The 20,589-nt window shown below is 37.1% G+C and overlaps 1 protein-coding gene and 1 long non-coding RNA gene across 2 annotated transcripts in view; one reads left to right on the plus strand and one right to left on the minus strand.

Annotated features, from left to right (window-relative positions):
- Positions 1 to 16,903, minus strand: part of LOC119657030 (GILT-like protein 1) — a 31,929-nt gene extending 15,026 nt beyond the window's left edge. The window contains exons 1-2 of the mRNA XM_038063783.1: positions 16,744 to 16,903; positions 16,410 to 16,526 (exon numbers count right to left, since the gene is read on the minus strand). Coding sequence (XP_037919711.1) covers positions 16,410 to 16,466 — 57 coding nt within the window. The 5' untranslated portion in view covers positions 16,467 to 16,526; positions 16,744 to 16,903. The remainder of the gene's footprint in view (positions 1 to 16,409; positions 16,527 to 16,743) is intronic.
- Positions 14,197 to 16,386, plus strand: LOC119657031. The gene is made up of 3 exons (XR_005250116.1): positions 14,197 to 14,875; positions 15,142 to 15,279; positions 15,340 to 16,386. It is a non-coding gene; the product is annotated as an uncharacterized LOC119657031 (long non-coding RNA).
- Positions 16,904 to 20,589: the final 3,686 nt, after the last annotated feature.

A 20,589-nucleotide genomic window follows, 5' to 3' on the forward strand; every position in this document is an offset into this window, starting at 1 on the left:
CTGACGCCAAAGAAACATTTCTCTATTTACAATCAAAACATAAAATGCCGGACTACACGTCAATAAAACAGAGACCAAATTTATTCCAAGGCCAAAAAGACCCCAACCAAAACTTTAAAGCATACTAACAATTTACGTATCTCGAATCAAAGCAACCAACTCAGTACACTTCTTTCTCCTGCATGCTCTACAGTCCAGTAAAACACACAGGCAAAACAATTTGTAGATTTACAAAATGCATATTCATCTCATGCTTGTATGGCTCTGAAACAAAGTTTCGAAAGAACTGCGAACGCTTTGGAACACACATTTCAAAGTGTTGAAAAACGAATTATCACAGTCGAAGTCATCCTTAGCGAGCGAGCATCGGAAGCGAGTTGAATTTCATACGGCAGACGCATAAACAAGTGCCGAACAAGTCGTTGCTCTCAATTCCTGCGTAAGCAGTATTTGCCTAAAAAGTGAAAATTTACCCAATTACTGGGTGTAAAGTAAAAGGACCGGCTTTTTGGAAAGCCTAAAAGACTGAAATGCCTCATTAAAAGACGTGAGAGCTGCGAGGCAAATGTATAAGTACCTTCAATCTACAACATATATTCCTCCAATAACCCTACTAATAAGAGGGCTGCATCTAGTTTACCCATCATCACCATCAGCGGCGCAACAACCGGTATCCGGTCTAGGCCTGCCTTAATAACTGGAATTTCAAACATCCCCCCTGACTTCCTGGCCTACGCCATCGCCATCGCAAGAAGGGTCTGCCTCGTCTTCTTTTTCTACCATACATTTTGCCCTTATAGACTTTTCGGGCTGGATCCTCATCCATGTGGATTAAATGACCCGCCCACCGCATCCTATTGAACCGCGTTTTATCAACAGCTTAACGGATATGGTATCGCTCATAGATTTCGTCATTGCGTAGACTACGGAATAATCCATCCTCATGTAGGGGGCCAAAAATTCTTCGGAGGATTTTTCTCTCGAACGCGGCCAAGAGTTTGCAATTTTTCTTGCTAAGAACAGAAGTCTCCGAGGAATACATGACGACTGACAAGTTCATTGTTTTGTACAGTAAGAGCTTCGACCCTCTGGGGATACGCTTCGAACGGAACAGTTTTTGTAAGCTGAAATAGGCTCTGTTGGCTGCCAACAACCGTGCAGGATTAAGGTCGTAGCTGTTACCGGTTGTGATTTTGGCAATCCCTCACTAAGTTCAAAGTCAATTTTGTGAAGAAAAATCATAAATTTCTTTATAAAGAAAATGCAGTTATCCTTATTAAGGCACAATCGATACTATTTATTACCACATTCGAGGCCACTCATGTACATAACACTGGACTGTCCCATGGGTGAAATGCACTAAAAACCACCCTCGTGTTAAATGCCCCATCCAATATACAACACCACCATATTGCTGGAGATCCGGCGAATTACCACCCGGGTTAATAAGGATCTCTGATATTCGGCGCACATTGTGCCACAACCCAAGAATCGGTCCACATCTTGAAGTCAAATCTTATCCAGATTACGGCATCGCTTTCTCAACTGTCATCTTGTAAATATTACCGAAAATAACATCCGCGACAATCACAACACAGGCACCGTAATACTACTTAAAAAGAATCTACAAAGTGAGCATATCTCTATCCTTGATCTCCAATCTTGTAGCTCGAATTATTAAAACTAAACCGGGAAAAAATTCTGATCATATCACTTTACATACAAGTAACCTCCAGTTAAGAATTGATCACCTCATAATTGGCGGGAACTTTGGTTCAAAGCACAGCTACTGTGGCAACACTAAACCACGTAATCAGTCAATTAAAGACTACTCACTGGTGTCAAATAGAATCAAATAGATTTTTTCTAATAAAATGCTGCAAAACTCTTCCAGGCATGCCAAATAATTTCGCGGTTAAAACGAAACTCTAATCCAAGAGATAGTAACTAAACTCTATAAAAAGGAATTGTCACGAAAATTGGCCCTTGCCGAACCCGGCCTTCACGTGTTCTGTCAAGTGAATAAGTTCACGAACAAGTTTAAACTCCGCAACTTCGCTCTAACTGAAAACAATACACCAATCTGCGGTAATCCAACCCCCTTAAAGCCGTACCAAAACCAAACAACTCTACTGTTTCCTCTCTTGTGCATGCCACAGTCTGAGTCTGAGTCAAATCCTTCTGATTCACAAATGTTGCAAAATTAAGACCAGTAGTACTTGGAAATTGCAACAGTCCATAAAAAAGGCACATTCAAAAAGCCTTTCAAATTTAGGGTAATCTCCCTCATATCTAACCTGGAAATACTTTTTAGAAAGTGTGGGCTGTTCGTATAGTTCAGCATAGGGAACTCAAGGAAATTATCTCCGATCATAAATTCGGGTTCCACTATAAACCCGGAACGCAGCATGCTCTCAGCTACTTTCATGATAAAGTTTTCGATTTGGTGTGGACAAATGGACTTCTATACGAAATGTTTTGTCACGAATTGCCAGCCTATAATTAAACTGGTATTGACTTTCTTCGAGAATAGACACGTCCATGTCAGAAAAAATTCTCACACTTGTACTCAGTACTGTACCGTAACATTAGGAGTTTCCCAGGAGGTCTTTGAACCTAAATTGTGCAATATATTTACGGTTCATATTACCAATGATCAACCTGATTTGCAACTAATCCAATTTGTCAATAATACCCTTTATCTAATTCAATCCCGTTTGTGAACGGGACAACGCCTGAAGAAAAAGAAGAAGAATCCCATTAGCGCAGCAAAAAGTATCGGAACCCTATTGAATTCGCAAGCTCTGGGATTAAAATCAAATAAAGAAAAACCCAAATATGTGTATTTCGCAGAAAAAGCTAATATTTCTAATCTAAATCCATTCATAACAGATGAAAGGGATTTAAATTAAAAACTGGAGCACAACAATCTGTTTTAAATTTCTTGGAACAAAATTCAATCACTTCTTCACCATATCCGGTTAGAATCTCAAGAGGTTTGCGCATGACAAGGCACTAACTTCATTTGTTAATTAGCGATAATTTAATTTAAGATATTTTTAAGCCATTTGTTTGTTGTATGGCTACTTTCATATAGTATTTGTGATTGAAAGGAAGTTGCTGATACTACAACAAAACATCATTGTCATCTTTTCGAAGCCATCTAGAAGTGAAATTGATTTTTCATATGGATAAGTCCAATCTTTAAATGTTAAACTTTGTCAAGAATTAATTAGATTCCGTCACCATTATACTGAAATCACAGCAAAAATAATTTATCGTTTTGACGAAACTATCACATTAAACGTTTTTTAAGAAAAGTATTATACTTTCATTTTGCCATCATTACACTCTACTCAAATTTGATATAATCATTTATAGGAATATGCATCGAAATTCCTATTCTAAAATTATAGTTTGAATAAAATAACAGCTCTTAGAATTATAGTATTATGTAATCATATTGTCAACATCTTGAATTCCTGGAAATTTTCAATTTCAATATAAATTAAAGATGATCAAGTTCCTTTAGCTTGATCATTCCTATTTTCTCAGAACGTGAGAGTAAGTTAGCTTTTAGCAGGTTTTGTGGCTACCTGAGTCAATTTACAACTTCTTTTGTGACTGTTTACTTCAGAATAAATTGAATGTAACTAAACCGGTTTCACAAATCACAGAAAGTTGTAACGAAAAAAGAAGCAAAAGAAGTAGTAAACAATCAGGTCAAGTTGGTGACGAAAGAGTTGGTTATTTACTATATGGCTATGTAGATATTCACGTCTCTACAAATGTGTGGACTATGTAGAAATACATCAAACCTTATAGAGAAATATTGTGAAATATTTTTCTAAACAATTAATGTTTCAATGCCTGCTTCTGCATGCTTGCAATTGTGGCATGTTCTGTAGGTTACCTGTACATGCTGTTTACACATTTGTTCATTTCTTGATTACCCCATCATTTTATGCCATTCAGTATGCAAATTCAGAACTGGTTTTCTTTCCCTTGAAATGGTAAATACCTATGCTTTAATAGGCATATGTGGAAATTCCCTACAATATTTAAATACCCTTTATCTTTGAGTCAAACCAAGAATAAAGTGTGAGGAAAGTCACTGGAAAATTTGGGCTATATTTCTCCCGAATAAAAGCTATTTTTCAAATCATAATTAATTGATTCCAATCAAATTGACCAATAGCATATTGCTTTGTTTCTATTATATTTCGAATTTGTTCACTAATTTTTCCTTAAGCATTTATTTTTGTACATTTTCAATAAGCAATGAGAGTTGAACGTTCAGGTAAAACCTTGTTAAGTTCTTCCACTTTTGACTGCACGACTCACAATAGAAGTTGTTATATACGTATTCACTTTAACCTTTAATTAGTTAATATTTTCCTTATCTTTACGGGGCAATGTGTTATAATTAACCAATTATTTCAATATTTTATCACATGTATATGGACATATATGTAGTTATAGCCCGATAAATTAATTAACAATTTGCTGGCAGTACAATAATTAATATCATATCTGCTGAAAAGACAGGCATTTAACTGGGCAATATAACTTTTTTAATGAGTTGAACGGAAAGGAAAAATGTGTGTACACATAAATATGCAGAATTTTCGAACAATAGCATAATTTTCAGATATGAATTCAGCAACCCTTACTAGATTTCAAATTCGAACAGTTTTATTCCAGTATAGCATGAAAATTCATCCACGAATGCTGTAACAAAAATTTTATAATTATTTAAAAATTTTATTAAAAGTCTAAAAGCATTCCTTTTACAAACAATATAATGGATCCTGCGTGTACATCATTAAAACATTGGAAAGTTTTTCTACGTGCAGACCTTTTATAAATAAATTACCAATACCGCTTTACATTATAAAAATAGACTTTGAGAGCTCTACTGAATGTAAATGTTGGCTACTCGCCGTAGAATAAGAAAATAAAATGAGCAAACATCAGAAGAAAGACGTGAGAATCGCCCCACGCCTTTCTCTGAAATCCAACAATAATATGAGGATATACTATTAGCGACAACCACCAGTACGTCCCCGCTATCCAACCAAAAGTTGTATCCGTCCCTTTCAACTTACAAAAAAAAACTCAAAACCAAATCCCCACAAAATTGGCGTTAACATAGTCTTCGTTGTTTGACATCACAAATTTGACCAGAAACGAAGTATTTGAGGCAAATTCATACAGTCCTAAACGGCCTATTTCTTTTTTCAACAGTATACCCGTCTCCTCTCGTCTCTTCGATTCATCATAATAAACGAAACTGAAACATCTCTTCTTCTATGTTTGATATCTGAAACCAGAAAGAACGAAATATTCGGGACGGTCAAGCATAGTACCTAGCTATAATACTCCTTTCTACGCTCTCTACTTTTTCTTAGCCTCCAGCTGATAATGTCAGTATTCCAGAGACTTACGAAACCTAAAGCCTAAAAACCTAAATATCAAACAATATAGCAAAGGTTAGGACAAGATAATTCCAACCTCATTGGCTGAATGCATCTGCAGGGACGTTCGAAAGTCTTCCCTTGTAAAGTCTACACTTCAATCTCAAATCAGTATCACATGCACAACATCAATCTTTCATGGCATACTACCTAGGAAAGTAGAAAAACTCTACGCTGCAAAGTAAAACAGGAGTACTTCTTTTATGGCAAAAAGGCAGGTAGAACCTAGTCGAGAAAAATAGTTAAACTATATTCCAGAAAAAGAGTTGAATTATATTCCACAGATTTACAAAGAAATCTAACGAATAATTGGTCCCCTCGTTGAGCGCCATTTTGGGCGACAAATAGAAATCAATATCACAATGAAATACTGTAATATATATGTAGTGGGATTAGGAATTTGAATTCGTAAACAGTCTTTAAATGTAATGTAAAATTCTCAAAAAGCAAGAGGAATTCTTAAAATATATCAAACATGACATTAACTTCATGACCAGTAAGAAATATTCACATTTTCAACAGAAGAACTCGCTGAACAGAAAAATCAATAGTAAAATTGTTGTCCTTAAGTAACTAAGAAAACTAAAAAAAATGTGAGTGAACTAAAGCTGCCATATTTTGTGCATAAAAACCACTCTGATATCTGAAGAGGAACTCTCATTTAGCATACTAACAAATTTCGAAAAATAAACATTCGAACACCGCCATCTAGACCAAGCCAATAAACGACATATTTTAAAAGCATGGGTCAAGGTCCAGCATCTTTATACCTTTCAATAAGCTTGCTAATCACAGTGTACATAGCAAACTACTTTCAATAATGTGGGGAAAGCGGCCTTCCCTATCATCAAAATGAGTTCAACATAGCCCGGAAATACCATAATCACTCTCGTCCGTAACAACACCTTAAGTTCCGCAAGCAGTCGCCCGGAAATATGTCTGCAATTGACTTCCGTGTGCAGTATTAACTTCATTCTATTGTAATTATTTCAATTTCATAATTGCTGAGCCTGTGGAGCGAAACATACTACAGGGAAGTGTAATTCAATTCGGCCTCTCAACAAAATTGGTTATTGATTGATTCATTTCACGAATCAGTCTTAAATCAGAAAACAGATTGACCATATTCCTTTCAAATTGGATCTCCAGAAAAATCCTTCCATTAACAACTACTTCCCAAGAGAAAAGTTTGTCATATATTTCTGCATGGTGCGATTGGTAAAGAAGGTTGACGACTTTCAAATATTATTGTCTTCGCTCTTCAAAGCTAAATATAAAGAGGGAGTGAAACCGAGAAACTTGAATGATAATACCAAAATCAATGCGAAAACAAAAACATAGTCGCCGGATAAGCAAAATAGTTAAAATCGGAAAGATCAAATCATGAAACTTATGCTTGCTACAACTGCCAAGTTGAATCCTAATGAAGGTCTATGGTAGTGCTGAAGGCTTTGGTTAGGAAGCTTGAAGGTGCCCAAAATCGATATCCAAACTGGCGATTGTCAATCATGAGGGCAAAAGTGTGCAAAACGTTCAAAGATTTCTATAGTAAAATGTTTTGCCATTCAGTTCTATCAGAGCCGAAGTACCCATAGGCATGATCTTTATTATCTTGGGCTCCTTAGTAAGCAGTTCGGGGATAAAGGTCGGGTTGTTTGGCACTTCTGTTCCTCTCATGTGATTTGCACAATTTGCATATTTTGCACACTTTGTCCTGGCAAAAGGCTTGATTAAAAAATGACAATTAATCAGTATTACGTTAAAAATCGATAAGTCTTGGACAAATTATAAAAAGTGGATCAAATTAGCGACTTAAATGTGCACGCATTCCGCTGCTTAAATCCATGTCCACATAATACTACCTTTTGTCTTAGATGGAGCGTCTCATGATCTAAGTTAATTAAGATGCTCCTTTAATGAGTAGTGAGTTCGTAGAGAAGGAGCTAAGAGGAGAAGGGCGGAGCAGTCGAAATATATGCCAACTGAATTCATATGTACCATACTATGTACGTAAAATCTATCTATCTAGCCCAGAAAGGAGAAACAACGGAGGAATCTGGTGTTCAGTGTCAACATCATGACACTTAGCGATGTGCAAGCTCGCAGCACCGAGGCAGACACAGACACCCATGATGGCTAAGTTTCAAACCCAGAGCAGCGAAAGTGAGAGGCTGACGATCTACCTCCTTAAACAATGTCAAGAATGTACGATCTGTAGAAATCGTCCGCAACTCAGTTCGAATTATTCTTCATACTGTAGTTATACCCAAACCTTAAAGTTATTCCAGAATGAAATATATCAACGGAAAATTAAAATCATATCGAGAAACGAACCTAATATTGGAATTCCGCACTATTCAATCCATTTCCGTTTCATCTAATTTAACTGCTGCATTGATCACTTCATACAAGCAAGAAAAGGAAACAGTACATTTCAATCGTGCTGCAGTATTCAGTCTTGAATGATAATCGAAGAAACTTCCAAACCACTAATAGCACGATCCAGAAATATTAGAAACCTCAAATAACTTAACTTAAATAACCGTGATTTAGTTATGAATATATAACTGATCTTACCGCGATCTCTCTTCTCTGCGTCTTGTGAGATAAATTCCGCGTGAAAAAAACTCAGCTCAAACAAAAACAATCCGAGTAACTACCGTTGACAAAATCGTTCTTTTGGATTGAAATTAATTCGACACCTTTGATCCACGCAACTACAACATACTGTGAAATTTATTCAAACGTAATATAAACGGAAAAATAAAGAAAAGACATAGAAACCAACGAAGGTATATTATCTAAAGCTCTACGAATTAGAATGTTTGTCATTCATTCCGAGTCATATCTGTACAGGGGTGGGAGATATCCGTTGGTACATTTTTTTTTCGCCTTGAAAACTAGTCTGGATATTTTCACGTTGTCCATTGGCTGTGGGTGACCACCCTTTCTCACTTGGAATCTTTGTAGTTCTATCATGTTCAACATTTTTGGCTCATGTTGGAGGAAATTTTCGGCTCATTGTTCCAGGTAATTCATATCCAATACAAAGTGCTTCCAATATCTCACATAGGACCTTCCTCCTCAAGAAGTTTCAGATTTTTTTTCTGCCTGAAACAAGGCAATTCAGCCTTAAACTTGTGAGTGGAACACACTACATACCATATTTGATTCGCCACCTCGATTCGTCAAATATATTTATGTTCTTTGATAGTAAAATAAATCAACATTTTCAAAATTGTATTCACCTTTCTAGGTGGTTTTGTTTTCATTCATTCTAAGCCTTTCTTATGCAAGGAGAGAAAATATCAGTACAAAATATTAATGGTAGGACCCTTTGGAGCCGACCAGGAGCTTTCTCATTACAAACTCGTATTTTAAGCCGGCACTGAACCTGAGGTACTCAATTATAGCATTATTTTAAACTAAACTGAACAAACACTTCTATTTTTGGTTTGAAAATATTATATATTGCAGCTCGCCCAAATCTAAAGTCGCCTGTCTGTCGGAATGCGTAATTTCAATTTCATGGGTTTAAAAAAAAACCGGTCTTAATATTAAAATGACCCTTCTTACTAGACTCAAGTCAACAAAAATCTCTCCGAAAACATGCATACCTTCCTTCGGACATGAGCACCACAAAAAAAATTAAATTAAATTGTCCGAAAAATGACAACAATATTTGGAAACAGTGTTAAGTGGCATAACTATGCATAACTATGCATAACCCTACACAAATATATTCCTACTTCCGGTTAAATTATGAGAAATTAGTACAATTTTATTAAATAATGGCAGACACGAATGTACTTTTGTGAGAAAACCACAATTAATGATATACTTTTTTTCTTTGGCATCATCCCACGATAGATAGCTTGAGAGGGAAGCTGTATTTCCCCAAGTCTTAAATCAGACAATGTATTGTTCTCACATCAAGTTTAACGGTAACAAATGAATATAATTGAAATACGGTAAAAGTAAAAAAACTCATGAAACAAGCTCGTATGTCGTATGTGTTCTTATATCAAATAATGAGATACATTTTCCACTTCTCCCAAATTGAGATATTTGAAATTGTTGGCATTTGTCACGTTTGAGATTTCTTGAATTTTCTTCCTTTTCTTTCAGTAATTGTATTAAAATTATTTATTAGTCTGTATATATGTATATGCGACATACAAAAATATACATATCCATAGATAATCTAATCTATGGTATTTACGGTAGATCAGGTGTATCTAATGAACCTTATGCAGAAGTCAGAAAAGAAACGAAGCAGGTGAATATTATTTCGGGATTACTATGATATTATTTGGAGGCAATCTTGCAGAAAAGAATCGAGAGATATTGCAAACCAAGAAATCATTATATGAAAAATAACCAATGCGAAGGACATTCAGTTAACTTTCGATTAATTAAACGTTGCCGAACTCAAACATAAAAGCCCAAGAAATAAAACAGCACGTACCATTACCTACGATTATACCAAATTGGAGGTTAGGTCAGGAAATGAAGGGGAACGCTAGTTCTAAGCACTCAGGCTCTTGCGCTATCCTCTGATAAGACTATTAAAACGATTTGCTGCCTATGGCACACAATGCAAGAATGGACAGATTTCTTGCTTAAAAGACTTATTCTTTGAGGTCTGGGGATGTAAAGTATAATATGATACATGTATATGAATATCAAGACCGTCTCGTCCTCTTCATATCCGTCTGGAATAACATTGTCAGTTTTCCAAAAAACATCCCCGACCCGAATTTTTCAACCGTGATTGACCTATCAGGAAAGATTATTATATCCGTCATCTTAAAGGTCCCACAACCGCCTCGCGAAGATTCTTCACTTCCGATGATTATGATAGAAAACATCTCAAAGTAATTTTTTGTTGACTCACAGATTGCTAAATTAATGCATGGCGTACCATTGAACAAATTCGAAGAAGCTAAAGAAAGTGAAACAATCAACTGTTCTTGAATTCCTTCTTCAGAAGTTACAAAAAATTTTCACTTTAACTCGTCACATTATTTTCCAATTTTCTGCATTGGAAGATATGAAGGTAGAAAATATGTTACCTATTCTACACTTTGATGCGAGTTCTGAGTGAAATGTACTATTGCATCTGTATCAGTGAGTGAAGCACTATATAAAAAGAACACAAATACAAATAAGATCGAACGTTCCAATAGAATCTATGATTAAATTAAACTCAATAGAAAAATAAAACGCTTACTTTAGGTTAGCATCTTGTATCATGGGCGGCAAAGCGCGAAAGTCTATGGAGGTTTCAACAAGTTTGAAAAGTCACCATCGAATTGAAAGTAGAGAGGCATTTTTAGAACAATATATAGAACTGCTGAGAATGGACATAATATACTTTATATACCTAGTGAACACGAAAAGAAAGGTTCTAGAAGAAATATCGCGAACTGTTGGTAACTGTGCAGAAGTGGATTTCCGATTCACCGCTACGAAATCGAAGGGGAGCAGTTTCTCATTGAAAGATGTTGAGAAACGTCACTGGAAGTCGAGCAGTGTTTGTAAAGGAATTAATTCGTAAAGAAAAATTCCCGGAAATCTCCGTTATTCTTTTGGGAATCCTCCTAGTCAACTGAGTGAATAGAGATACGCAAAATGAACATTCAGGTTAACTATCAACAACCACGTAAGCCAAACAACAAAACAGAAGAATTTTGACCGCTAACGTTCGCCAAGTCAATGGCACTTTAACGCAGCTCAGTTTCATCGAAGTGCCAAAGTGGTAATACGCTTACTGGCCTGGCCGGTTCGGTATGGTAAATCGTGTCCATTGGGCTTCATTCAGCCATATATCGCCTACAAACATCATATTGCTTGAAGCGGGCACCAGGACAGATTCTAAAATCCAAATACCATTCAATATAATGATGGAAAAGGGTTAATCAAGTAAATCCAAAATATGGAGAAAGAGTTTCAGAATAATTGACCAAGAACTCAAGTGAATTCGCCCAACTCCTTCAGGTGACTTCAGAGAAATTCGATGAGAATGAAGTCTCGGTGTCCTTTGACGTCGAGGTTCTCAGAGTATTCCGATCAAAGAAGCGACGACCCTTTTCGCTCCAATACCGAAATTTTAGAGGAGATATGTGGATGACATTTGCACCAAAGATGACGTTGAAAACTCGCTCAATTCTCTCAACAAGTATTAAATTGTTAGATATATTTATTGAGCGAAAAACAGAAAACAATAAAATAACGAATACCACAACCATTGAATCAACCTATTGCTTTACTCTCAAGAGTACAGCTGGGTAAGTCTGACAAGTGTAAGCCTACCTGTGGCATCAACCAAAAAAAAATATATTATATAAAGACGATGTTCCATCCTGAAACACTGTTACTACTCTCTTCCAAATCACTCCTTAAAAATCTTGTTAATTGTTGTCGCTTATCCTTATTTCCCCCCCCCCCCCCCCCCCCCCCCCCGGCCACCTGAGCACAAACTTATGATCTAATTTCCTTTTGGATTAATTCAAAATTCAGGTTGAACTGTTTATTGGTTGGTGAAAGCAAGTATTGGTGCTTGGTATTTTCGTGGTTCAGCGCATAATTACATCTTTTATGTAAAATTTTACCACAATAGCAGGATTACAACTTCTCCTAATTACAAAATTTATTCAGAATATTGTTATAATTCCTGATGACGAATTGACTCTTTTTATAGACGGCTGCCAGGTACAGTCAATGAGAAAACCAGTATCCCTATTGACTTGAGGGTATTTCAAAATTAAAATAGACATAGGGCAGTAGTAGAAGAATTAGAATTAACTTTCAAAGTAAATCTTGCAAGTAAATTTTGACCATTCATCAAGTAAACCATTAAAAATGCTGTGCTGTAAGGGAAGAAAACAGTGTGGACAACTAGATAGATTTTCTATTTGACCACGCGGGGAATATGAATATATAGAGACATACTTATATATGTATATATATACGTACGGGGTACGTTTGCGCGTTGTGTAGTAAATCTCCACTTTTAAGAGCAACATATACAGAGACACGTAGGTTAAAAATAAACTCTCTTTGACCTTGAATTTCCGAAGGATCGGCATGAGGCATTGACACGACGAAAGATCCACGATAATAAACGCTTTACTCAAAAACCCCCACCAAGAATTTTGTAATTATTTAATAGACTACGAAACGACCAAAGAATAAATAATCCAAGTTAACCAAGGTCAATTTAGAAGGGCAAACATAAAGAAATGGCTAAATTGACCGTGAAGTTCCGCTCGTAAATACTGCAAATCCACTGAAGTACCCCATGGAAACGGGCCTATGTGATTTTCTGCGAGCCAAGCTCAGGAATTTGGATAGTTGGACTATCTTGGACACTTCAGTCCTTCTCACATCGTTAACAACATTCCGCGTGTCCTCGATCCGGCTGGTTGGGATCGCACCAAAACCTAAAGCATAAAAAGTGCTCGAAGTGGAAATTTAACAGCTGGGCCCCTTAAATGAATCCCAAAAATTCGAAACTCGATTGTTACTACGAAAGGTAAGATCCATGACGGGATCGCATCCTCAATCGATATTTCTCTGGCCTCCGATTTTTAGGAGGTGGGGTCTTTAAGGTTCCATCCTCCCAGACCAGGTATTCCCACACTATGAAAATTCATTCAATATTTTGCATTATCTTTCCTCCTTCTTGGATATATTAAAATATATAGTATAACTTTGATAAACAGTAAGTAAAAGGACGAAGTATGATGTACTAGATTTTATTTGTTAAGAGCTATGTTACTTTTAATCGCAATGACTGACAATGACAATGATCCTCAACATTGGATTTTAACTGTATGCCACATTCGAATACAAAACCAATTTGGGAACCCAATTCACTTTCTGGGTCGATCGCTCGCCACTACCACCAATCGGCAAATCTCTTTATACTTTATACCGAAGAAAATATGGATTCCAACGATGTGAACCACGTTCAATAGTAACCAAAAATATAGGCACTCAATTCAACTCAACAAAATTGGCTAGGAGAGTTTCAAAATCAAAAAAAAAATTGTTAAAATAGATGCATCAAAAGGCAAAAATATTTAAAGGGACGAACAAAAATTAAATAGTAAATAATTTAAATGATGAAAACACTCACAAAAATGAAAAATACAAAATAAAGCAACCATTCCATGATGAATCCTTTTTCCCTAAATTGTCAACTGCAAAAATAGTCAACCTGCGTAACTCACTGTGCTAGGAAACTTCCGCACATCGTACACTTTCAAGCAAAGAAACATCAACCTGCTCTCCGCCGCAGAAAACAAAGTGACTAATCAAATCAAATGAAAAGGAATTGCGAGAATCCAATCTTCCTCGTTTGAAATTTGTGAATAAATTGAGGATGAAATATTGAGGACGAAATAGGCGCAGTTTCACCTCACATGTCGCTTCATCTCAACGAAAAAGAAAAAATATTAAAATTCTTTTAATAAATGAACGGAGAGATTGTCATTTCGCATAGACGTAGGGAGGTAGGGTCTCCTCAGAAGCTCGGGTGGCAATACCTTTCAAAGTATAGCCACAAACGCCCATATATTCGAAAACTTCTGGAAGGCAATCTCCAACGAGATATCAAGTCCCAAAGCGAACACAAAAAATGAGAATCTCCTGAAGTGTACTGCCAAAGGAAATGATAGGAAGCGCCACTCTACAAAGCTGAATGAGGCTTAAGAACATTAGCTTCTGTAGAAAAGATGTGTTATCAAACTTTTGAAAAACGAAGCCAAGTAGAGCCGGAGACAAAGTTAAAACATTATTGTTTCCGTATTAGACATACCAAAACAAAGTTGGAAACTGAGAAAAACTATCTTCCACAGCTTCATTATAATGAAACCCAACGAACTTTGGACCACTGGTTGGATGCCATTTGTATTGATTTGGTAGTCTAGTTGACCTTGATCCACTCGGATAGTCTTCCACCATGTCATTACAAATTGCAATATAGAAAAGCGCAATCATTCACCACTTATCAGAAGGCAGATTCCTTGTCATCTAAGGCTTTAGCGTGATAATTTCCGCACCGGCGCATCCATATCATCAATTTAATTCCAAATTAAATTCTTTGTATTTTTGGGTTTATTATTACTACTCTCTTGAATTATGCAAGTAAGAATTGCAAAACTTTTTTTTTCTACTAAAGAAATTCGCTGATGCGTGAATCCATCAACTAAATGGCTTGCGCCAATAACATTTTTCTACAATCTGCTAATTAGCATACTTACATCTCTGGCGGGAGCTCAACCTATAGATAGTTATTTGCCGGTTTCTGAGTCAGTTGGTTTGCTATGCTTGAGCGATTGTTGTTTATTACAAAACACAAATTGCAGGTTCGAGTGCCACGCCCAAACCCGGTGAGTCTCTTCATTATGATTACACAATATCTTCTGGAAATTCAAAATTTTTATCATAACCATGGCCATAGTTCTCCGGTTTTGGTAGAAAAGAAAATGAATACGAAGAATTATAGGTAGAAAAAGCGTTTCCAAGGTTTGCTGACTGATGAATGATTTTTAAAAATAGTTTGCGTACCCGACGAAAAAGATTGTGGAATTTCTGAATAATATTTACAAAGTATGGGATAAATAACCGCCAACTTTTCCTTTGTGTTAAATTTTAGCACACATAGAGTGAACAAATATTACTGGCATGAGTTCATGACTGGAATATTTGATCATTCACGGGACAATCAATTCTCATATCACCTAAAAACAATCAAGGAATAAATTCTCCGCAAACTAAATACAAGAAGTTTCCGGTAAAAACCAGATTACCAATAATGCCCAGTTTATAACTAATTTTGAAACCTCTTTTCCAGCAACGAAGATCGGATTCTTTGCCGGCAGATATTCAGTTTCGAAGGTAAGGCAATACCGAGCAGCACAAACATCTCAGAGGTGAAACGTCTCATCACACTTTGGGTTCGATTACCTCCACACAGATGAAGAAATCAAGAGAAATCGTACAACACAATTAAGACCTGTAAATGACGGTCTGCTTAGATAAAATATATATTATAATTTGCACCTGCTAAGCACATATTCCTATTTGAAATATTCATTTGAATAGAAATGAATATGCACCTATGAATTTCCATAGATGCAGGTAAGTCTGTGTGTTCTCACAATAGAAAGTGCATTTCGGAAAAGTTGTTACCACTTGGCAATAGTACGCTAATTTTCCCAGAAAAAATTTCTGGCTGCCGATATCAGTTTGAAAATGGAAAAGAAAGTTTCCATAATTGAAGTGATGTTGGTATGTCTGAAGGTGGGAGCCTTTGTTGTTGTATTGTTTGTTTTGCAACCGTGCATCAGTAATTAACACCTACTAATCATTTGCAAATGACATCAAACAACGTAATTAAGTCATTTTCATACTAGTGCTGTGTATATATGTATGAGTTGCTTAGACGAAAGGTGATCTTTTTATCTTTTCCAGTTTCACTTATTGATCACTTGAACCCAAGTTTAATATTTACTCTCTAATTCCACATACACTTAAAAGTATGGACATGCAACGTCAACGTCTCTTGTATTTCCTTTTATAGTACGTGGGTGCGACGTATTGAGTATGTAAACAAATAAATAAAATGTCTACCGGTTCCGAGCATACTTATCTCCTAAAGAAATATGCACATGTCTTCAGTTCCTCCGGTTGCATACTCTTACACCAAATATCGTTTGAATTTGAACCCTAAACCAAGGGAGTAACAACAGCGGACTGGGTTTATTGATTTGTTATGCATCGGTGAATGCATCTGAATGAACATTGAACTGCATACATTTCACGCGGATCTTATGTAGAAAGGAAATGGGGGAAGTCGGAACTACGGTTTGACTTTACAATTCACTCATTCACTCTTCTAACCTGGTATGTTTACTCACTCACCTTTTGAGCACTGCAAAGTGCTACAAATGCAAATAATCCAATAAACTTGTGCAACATCTTTTGTGGTCGATGCAGTTCCGTTGAAATTAATTAAGTCGCACTAAATTTAAATGTTATCTAAGAACGATAAAGAAATTCAAACTTAGAACATGCTGTAAGGTTTCTCTACTTTAATTAGTTCGTTTTATGATCCCGGAGTTGAAATCAAACTCAATTAAATCAATTACTCGTTAATTGAACAAAGACTATAGAAAACTCGATAATAGTTCTACGTTATTAATGAACAACAGCAGAAATTTTATTTAGTTACACAGGGTGACGATAACTGACACACCTTGTTTTGCTACGTGTTGAAAACAACTTGACTTCGAGAGTTGTAACGAAGAACTGTGCGGTAGCCCAAATGGTGGTTACATCTAACTGACTATGACGCGATGTTTAACTGGTTTGGTGGCTTTTTACAATGGAAGTCTACAGTCTGGGCTCGGACGTAGCGGCAGCGAAGCTACGGGACAAGTTCTAATAACGATTAGCCCCCCTCCCCCTCAATATGCATTCACAAGAAAACAGAACAGCAAACCTAACAAAGTTCACAGCAGTACGTTAAGCCTCCATGTAGATTTAGCTGTATCTTTTTTATAAAAAGTACTATTCAGATGTGAAGCGTCTTATGTATATGATTCAGATATTTCACACAAAGCTCGCTTCAATAGTATTGTAAATTCGTATGAAATCTTTGGCTATTGTATGGGAGACTACCGAACATTAAGACAAGTAAGTGGGCAGGAAAGATACATCTGTCTATATATGCATGTATATATAGACTTTTACTCCACACAACAGATCTGAATATGAATTGAAAACAGTAGCACCGCGTAAAAAAGCCTTAACTTTTGTATTGAACCCAATCGTTGATTTAACGGTTTGAAGTGATATTATCATTTGCGGATTAAGAACGCTAAGGAAACTTCATCCAAAGGTCTGATTCTACATCGCAAATCATAATATTTTCAAATATGTAACTGAACTGTTTAAGCTCAACAAAGTGTTTAGACAAATGGGTTTATCTTATTATTGAAACAATCTTCAATTGAAAATTTACAAAGTCGAATCTTCCAATGGTAACACGCTGTTTTCAGGACTGACCAAACTTTAGTTCTTAGATTTCAAGACAATATACATACATGATTCTGAATAATGCAGAAATATACTATATGTATTTGCCAAAATAAGGAAATTCCATTCGTATTTTTATAAACCACTTCATGAACACATTCCTCAATTTGTTTTATAGCCCTAGATAATAAATAATTTGAAAGCACGGAAGATTCTACTATTGGCAGGTCTGACGAGGGAGGGGCAGGGGAGGGAAGGAGTTGATACACCCGGCCCCGGAATAGAAATTTGAATGATATAAAAAAAGAGGTGACATAGTGTTCACCACGAATTTTCCGAAACTTTTCACCTCAGTACATTTTTTTCAGAACAATTTCATTCAGCTTCATCAATTTCATCTGAAATTGAACACATGAATGTGCTGTCCAAACGCCAGGGTGCACAATATCTTCCATACGGAAAGCGGCCGGAATATATGGCCTAGCTCACTTTTGGGAGATCTCGCAGCAGTTAGAGGGAGGGGAGCTGAAGATGGGGAACTTTTTGAAGGTGTATTTGTGTTCTGACTGCAGGCTCTGATTAACTTCTTCATCCATCTGGGTCGCAGAAATTGCCGAAAAACGCAGCGTAGGTAGCTAATGTAGCGCAGTTCCGTTGAGTAGGATTTAATCGCTTTGAGGAGAAACTCAACAGCTGCCAGCTTTGGTTCATCTTCTAGTGAAGAGCAGCACCTACTACGAGGTGCTAGAAATGGTCATAGATGAAAATGGCTAGGGGTGCATCCTGTTGAGAGAATGCTAAAAGTCTAGCGCCTACAACCTTGGTGATCTCAAACGGCTTCTGGTGAACGCACTACCTTCAGCGATCCCTTGGTTTGGGTTTCGTTAAGCAGGAATTGATGGTGGGCGGCTTTGGGTAGGAAAGAACGGTAGTAGTTTATCATGTCCTAGAATTTTCTGATGCCTCTCACCATTTTAGGTAGCGGGTGCATTTTCAACTGCAGTTGGAACACTTTGCACTTTTTAACGTTGAAAATTATGCCACGGTAAAGAGCTTTGAAAAATTGCACTCGTGATGTGCCAAATAATTGGACTCGGTGGAGGAAGCGAACAGAACATTATCCAAAGTTTGCGCGGCATTGCACACAACAAAAGTCATCAGTATGAATTCGTAGAATCCGAAAGTTGTGCAAATTGCTGTCTTTGGAATATCTTCATGAGCTGGATTTGATGGTATGCCTTGGTGCGGTCCAAGATCGAGAAAATATGACAGTTTATTAAGTAATGCGAAAAGTCTTGGATGAGAGGAATGGAGTACCGATCCAGAATTGTCTGACCATTTAGGCATCGGTAATCTCCGGTATGTCGCGATTTGCTATTAGGCTTGACGACCAGATGGCGTAAAGATGGCCTACAGCAGTTGGAATGTCTACATATACCCTGCTTAAGGAGTAGTTCAAACTCTTTCCGCGCAACAACAAGCTTCTGGGGTAGTAAAGGACGCGAGAAGATTGGTGGGCACGTAATGTTGATGTGGTGCTGGGCATCATCCTTAACTGGCTGAGAAATACTACATTCGGTAGTAAGACTGCAGGATTTTTGGAGGAGTGCATAAATATGTGGATCGTCCTCAACGTCCTCAAAAGTAATGAAAAAAAGTTGCTTTGACAGGTTAAAATTTCCTCTGAGGACTTAAGAGAGGATGTGGAATCTATCAGGGCTCTACGCTGCATTTCCATAAGCACCCACCCCATAGTCCCATAAAAAGTCTGCGTCCAATATGGGGATACTGATGTTCACTAAAATGAAGCGCCACGAAAAGTTTCTATGCGATTCTACACTTACGTCTCTTTTCCTGTAGCTGGAGTTCACTACCGCTAATTTTAAGTCTTGTGGAATTGTCGACCACCCGACCACCCACTTCATCTAGAGGATGTCGAAAACATTCTAGTCCGCCCATTTGAACGCATCGCGTTCATGAACGTTGTCAGAATGGCCATATTGGGGGTGAGTGTGGCCATTTGCCTCTGCATTTCGGCCGTTTTGGCTATTTCTCGAGATGCCCCCACGATCACAGGACACACGTGCACCTCGTGTATTTCGCCCTTGCTGCTGCAACTAGACGTGTTGCTTGGGAGCTACCGTTGGCACACATTAGGACCGCCTGAGCCTCCTCCGGCAGCAACAACAAGGACTACAGGAGCTTCGTGCTAATCTTGTCGCCAAACAACTGCTTCATTTCCCACAGTAGTTGGCTGAGGGCGCGGTTGCCCAGCGTCAAACCCGCCCTGGTATGGTAAAAAATATATGCACCAAAAAATGTATGCACTAAAGAATTTATGTACTACTTTTCATTATGTTATTTGAATTCTTTTTTGATACTTAAACTAAATTGGATTAAATCCGATTTATTGAATTAAATTACACAGTATAACAAAAATTATTTCTTTTGCAATTTCAGGTGAAAGTTTTATGTGAAATAAAACCTTGTTAAAAACGATTTAATGTTCACCTATCTGTCTGTCACACTCGATTTACTCAAAAACCGCTGAACAAATTGTTACGAAATTTTGTTAGAGCATGTGGTCTAAGAATCCTTTTACATATAAAAGGAAGTTGATGCGGACTTAGGACCCCCTTCATTCTCAAAACGAACCTTTTACATATAGCAAGCGGCACAATTTTTGTTGATTTTAACGAAACTCCCCATACATGCGAAAGGTGGGGTGCATTTTTTTTTTCATCGAATATTTTCAAGTGGGATAACAAATGAAAAAGCTCAATTTGTCCTTTTCGAAACTGGTCCCAGTTAAAACGGAAGATGGAGAAGTGGCACGGTAGTCGCGCTTGCTTCATTGGAAGCAGTACTTTGATTGAGTTCACAACCCTATCTACCAGCCTGACAAAGGAGTTACTAGTTCTGCGGGGAATCAATGTCTCGATTGAATAGCAAATATTATTAGTTCGGGTGAAGTTTATCCCACGAACCTGAGATGACATGTTTATTCAGTTAATTTCTCCGAAGTGCCCAAATCATTCCATATACATTCCCTATTGACTTTTTC

Source organism: Hermetia illucens, chromosome 5 (assembly GCF_905115235.1).
Source record: "Hermetia illucens chromosome 5, iHerIll2.2.curated.20191125, whole genome shotgun sequence".
Lineage (NCBI taxonomy): Eukaryota > Metazoa > Arthropoda > Insecta > Diptera > Stratiomyidae > Hermetia > Hermetia illucens.